The 4,844-nt window shown below is 36.3% G+C and overlaps 1 protein-coding gene across 2 annotated transcripts; it reads left to right on the plus strand.

The window, feature by feature from the left end:
- Positions 1-705: 705 nt before the first annotated feature.
- LOC109019411 (dCTP pyrophosphatase 1-like) lies at positions 706-2,819 on the plus strand. 2 transcript variants are annotated; one of them, XM_035687030.1, is made up of 3 exons: positions 706-798; positions 880-998; positions 2,088-2,819. In XM_035687030.1, exons 2-3 carry the CDS (start codon positions 930-932, stop codon positions 2,427-2,429), a joined length of 411 nt encoding a protein of 136 aa, XP_035542923.1. In that variant the 5' UTR covers positions 706-798; positions 880-929; the 3' UTR covers positions 2,430-2,819. The 2 variants fall into 2 exon arrangements, with proteins under 2 accessions (XP_035542923.1, XP_035542922.1); XM_035687029.1 differs by having other exon boundaries at positions 756-998.
- Positions 2,820-4,844: the final 2,025 nt, after the last annotated feature.

The following is a 4,844-nucleotide window of genomic DNA, read 5'->3' on the forward strand; positions in this document are numbered from 1 at the left end:
ATATGTGATTTAGAGATGACTAATAGAATTTTTTGAAAAAAATATTTTCATCCCATATTTTTTACATGGGAGAGACCTGGTTAAACTAAGCCAAGATAAATCCTTTTAAAAAAACAAAAAAACCAAGATAAATCTAAAAAGAAAATAAAGAAAAAATCTACTTGAAGCTTTATATTATACACATGTGATTTATATTTTTATTATTTTATCTTATTTTTAAAATATATATGTATTTAAATAAAAATAAATAATAGGTTGATTGGAGGGAGATAAACGTAAGATTTTCTTGTAATATCTTTTTTTTAAAAAAAAAAAAAACCTTCCCCTGAGAGACCAAAAAAGGAATTGGATTCGTAGACTACGAGTGATTCGGGTTTAAAAATAAGTTAAGATGATTTATAAATAATAGAATAAAAGTTGAATTATTTATTATATTTTATATAAAAATTTAGAAAATATGTTTTGAAATTTGAAGAAATTAAATTGTTTATTATATTTTGTGTAGAAATTTAAAAAAGTTGTAATGATAAGATGAAATGAGTTAAAATAGATTGAGATGAGTTACAAATACAATCGAGACCTAAATAACCGGTGGTTCCTCCAAATGGCAAGGACGCCACCGACACGCGCCCGTCGCCAAATCCAATGGACGGGCAGCATCCGGTAAACAAAAGCCCCAGTGAATGAGCTTTCTTATGTGTCTCCGGTAAAAGGCTTGGACCGGGTCCCCCCGCTTGTGTATTTACTATTTACAGCCTTCGGTTCTTGCGGAGAGAAGAGAAGCAAAGCATTTCATTTGTGAGTATTTACATTACATTATCCAGCGAACATTTTGTGAATAAGAGAAGCAAAGCAGAAGATCAGAGAATTCAATGACAGGTTTTGCAGAGAGATCAGAAGGTGTTACTCTCGAAGGGTTGAGGAAGAGAATGGCGGAGTTTGCAAAGGAAAGGGACTGGGATCAATTTCATAGCCCTAGAAATCTCCTTCTGGCTCTGGTAAAAATACTTCGTTTTTTTTTTTTTTTAATTATTTGGGTTCTCTTCCAAATAAACAATGGAATCTTAATCACCCATATTGATCATTTTTGTCTTCTACCCTTCATGCATTTTTGTATTTTGGGGATTCAACACCTTGTGATGTCAGTGATATGGAGAAAAAACGATTTTCTTTTTGAAAATATAAAGTAAAAAAGCAAAACTTTTTGATAGCAGATAAGAAGCCTGAGGGAAGAAATGAAAAGACACTCAGAAGGGAAAAATATCAGAAGTAAACTGAAAACCAATGGATGATCAACAGCTAGTATCATCCATCTCCTTCTTTCTTCCATTTAACTACTGTTCCCCATGCCTTGGCACTAATCCATAAACCCCTTAGGGTTTTGGGTGAACTTCAATATCAGTACGAGTTTTTAGACGACAGATCTATATATATTTTAAGGTTAACTTCCATGAGGGAAACACTGGCGCAGAGAAACTCGGACCCCACTGAGGGTAATGTCTCCCTATATTCCACTTTGAGTTCGATTTTTCTGATCACATGCCCATTGTGAGGATTTGACATATAGAACCATTGGAGATTATGGCTTTTCCATTAACATAAGAAGGTCTCTCAAGCTGGGAACAGTCTTTTACTCTCTATGAGGTCTGAGCCACTTCTCTAGTTGTTATTTTCAAGACGCAATTCCAGATTTTGACCATGAACGATCTGTAAAAGTCCAGCTCGTCTTTGGAACTGTCCTAAGGCAACAAAAGTCATGGAATAACAGCAACTCATCACCTTAACCCCACCACCACCAAAAATAAAATAAAAAAAAGAAAGAAAAGAAAAGCAGCTGCATGGGGCTTCCATGATATTTGATTATCTCACCTAATTTTGAATCGCTTTATAAAGTGCATTGGAGTCCATCAAAAGATTTTCAAAATGGTATACGGTGGGATGTGGGTTTGTTTACTAGTTGTCCAATGTAATAACAAGACACGACTATGGCCTTAGGTAGAAAGACATAATAGTGGAGGTTTCATTTTCAACCTTTTGCTTTTTCCCTGTTATTTTTGGAGTATCTAGGTGTGTTGGGGTGGTTTCAGGTGGGAGAAATGGGAGAGCTGTCCGAGATATTCCAGTGGAAGGGGGAGGTTCCAAGAGGACTGCCCGATTGGAAAGACGAAGAGAAGGAACACCTGGGTGAAGAGCTTTCGGACGTACTGCTTTACCTTGTTAGGCTCTCTGACATATGTGGCGTTGATCTTGGTAAAGCTGCTCTCCGTAAGCTGGAACTCAATGCCATTAAATACCCAGTCAAGCTCTGCAAGGGCTCCTCCAAAAAGCCCACGCAAATCAACGTGCCAGACAACGACGATGGTAGTTCTAATGGTGGCGTTACGGCCATCAGCAACAGTGACAGCAAAAGCCGCAGTGATGGTGTGTGATCTTCCTCTGATTTCATGTCCCCTTGACTCATCCTCTCTCTTTTTAGGTTCCTAAAGCCTTCTCTTTTTGTTATTTTATGCCCAAAAATCAATCCCATAATGTGTTTAAGTAGGCTTTCAACTACAGTGTAATAGATGTTTCTTTATGCATTCTCTCTCTCTTGGTGATTTGGTGTGGGAATGGGAGGTGGTGAAATTTACATTTCTCTATGCTTGTTAGTTATTTCAACTAGAGGTGGGTTTTGCTTGTTAAAACACTTGAGATTGGTTCTGCATGAGCACAATCTGGGGTGGCGTGCGCCGCTGTTGCACTGTTCTATGGTGTTTTGTGATCAGAAATCTGGTTGCAGTGCCTTGCTTCTGTAGGGCTGAGGCGTATCCTTCTGCCACGCGAGTGGTAATTTCAGTGGGATGTGTTATATATTTGTTTCTATATGTTTTTTCTATTGATAGATTAATTTATATTTGTTTGCCTTTGGAGCTTTTCTCGAGGATATTAGTCCTTTTCTTCAAAAGAAGGTTCTTTTGCTGTGTATTAATCGCACAACATTTTCGTGCCTGGTCTAAAGAATACTCACCTTTGCCTTTTTGTAGGGGAGATGGTTGGGATGGATGCCCGCCCATCTTCTTCGTCTCATCTTCTTCATTATTATTAAATCATAAATATATGTAACTTTTGCAAACTATGACCAGTTTCATCTGCTGGAATGGCTGTGGCCTCTGCCCTCTCAACAAAAAGGTGCATTGACTTCCTACTATTATGTCCTTGACAGGATCGAGGTTAGATTATAGCTCGCTCTGCTTCTAATTCATTCCTTACAAATATCCCAATAAAAATAAATAAAAATATCTATTATATAAGTTACGTTATGGAATAAAGATGGATGTCTATTATTGCAAGGGATCCCAATTTTCGCAATTCTAAATAGTTATTCTACACAAATCCATTTGACTTTTTGAAAAGATTTGCAAACATACTGTATGTCAAATATCTTGATGAGTGCTCAAAACATACTGTATCTCACGTATTCTAGCTTAACTTATCTTGAATGAGGATGTGGGTGCTCTTGCAAGCCACAGCAAGGCCAAGTGCTAAGCAGCTTTTACCAGAACAAACTTTGCCGGCTTCCTGCGTGATAGAAGCATGTAGGCCGTGTGATTCGTGCAAGCAACTCATGGATGTAAATGCCTACAAAGTTTAGCTTCTCTCTAGAGAGAGAGAGTCTTGTTTCTCTCTACAACAAGTCCCTCATCGAGGATTCTCATTGTTCTGCCGGAGCGGAGGGCGGAGCCTTGACTCCTCTCATCCTTATCTCTATTCCATTTTTGGGCACAACCTTGGTTATAGGGTTTCTCCTAATTATTTTTCTAGTGTTTTTTCTTTTCACCGGTTGGTCTAGGCTTGATCTATCGCATTCTAGTGATCAAATGTTTACCTGCACTCCACCATGTAACTCTCCAACAGCCGACTCACTAATACAATGTGAAACTACTGTGAAAATCTTGGCGCGTGAGTCTCGTGCTCTTCTTCAAACATTTCATGCCAATAAACTGCAGTCCACCACCACCAACCATTGCATCCAATTGTACAACATACTGTAAAAAATAATCATTTAAGACAGTGCCCCCTTTGCAGGAAATGGGCGATGACTAATTTTCTAGTTCCGAAACTTGTTTTATTTTTTATTTCACTACACTTATTTTAACGAGATATTTGTTATAAAATCCAACCCCTCTTTGTGTATCTTGATAACACAATGAGATGCTTGGATTTGATAAAGAAAACTACTCATGAATACAAGTGCAATTGATAATTCATTAGAAAAAAGTACCCATAATAAGTACGAGGGCATTTTCCATGTCTTATTGCAAACTAGTTATTGTAAGTATACTGTTACGCAAAAGCGCATTCAAAAGTCCAAAGGACAGATGCAAATAAATTTGACATCTTGGTGTACAACCATTATATCATTCAAGCCTTTTATAAAATAATGAATCTCATTAATAAAAAATAATTTTTTTTTTCACTTTTTTAAAGTGAAATTTATTTTTTTATAAAAATTTATATGAGATTTATCTATTTGAGACTTGTACAAATCATTTCTCTTATACAATGCATGCACTAGTACCTAGAGTGACATGAGTGCAAATCTCCAAAAGGCATCTACTTACATCCTGTTGTTGTTGATACTAAAATTAATTGGAAAATGTTAGTGTGCCTCTTTAAATTTAGGGTAGTGATTTTAGAGTAGTAATATCTACACAATAGATTTCACAACATATGTTATAAAATACGGATATTTTTATAAAATGATGTTAGTTTTATAAGATATTTTATAAAAATACCTCTCATTTTAAAATAACGTTATTAGGGACTGTTTGGAAACTTAGATGAGACGCGATCTTCTCTCAAAA

The sequence above is a fragment of the Juglans regia genome, unplaced genomic scaffold (genome assembly GCF_001411555.2).
Source record: "Juglans regia cultivar Chandler unplaced genomic scaffold, Walnut 2.0 Scaffold_454, whole genome shotgun sequence".
Classification (NCBI taxonomy): Eukaryota; Viridiplantae; Streptophyta; class Magnoliopsida; order Fagales; family Juglandaceae; genus Juglans; species Juglans regia.

Coding starts and splice junctions, on each gene's coding strand:
- LOC109019411 (XM_035687029.1), top strand. CDS start 873: ATGACAGGTTTTGCAGAGAGATCAGAAGGTGTTACTCTCGAAGGGTTG. Junction 999..2,087: donor GAAATCTCCTTCTGGCTCTG/GTAAAAATACTT, acceptor GGGTGGTTTCAG/GTGGGAGAAATGGGAGAGCT.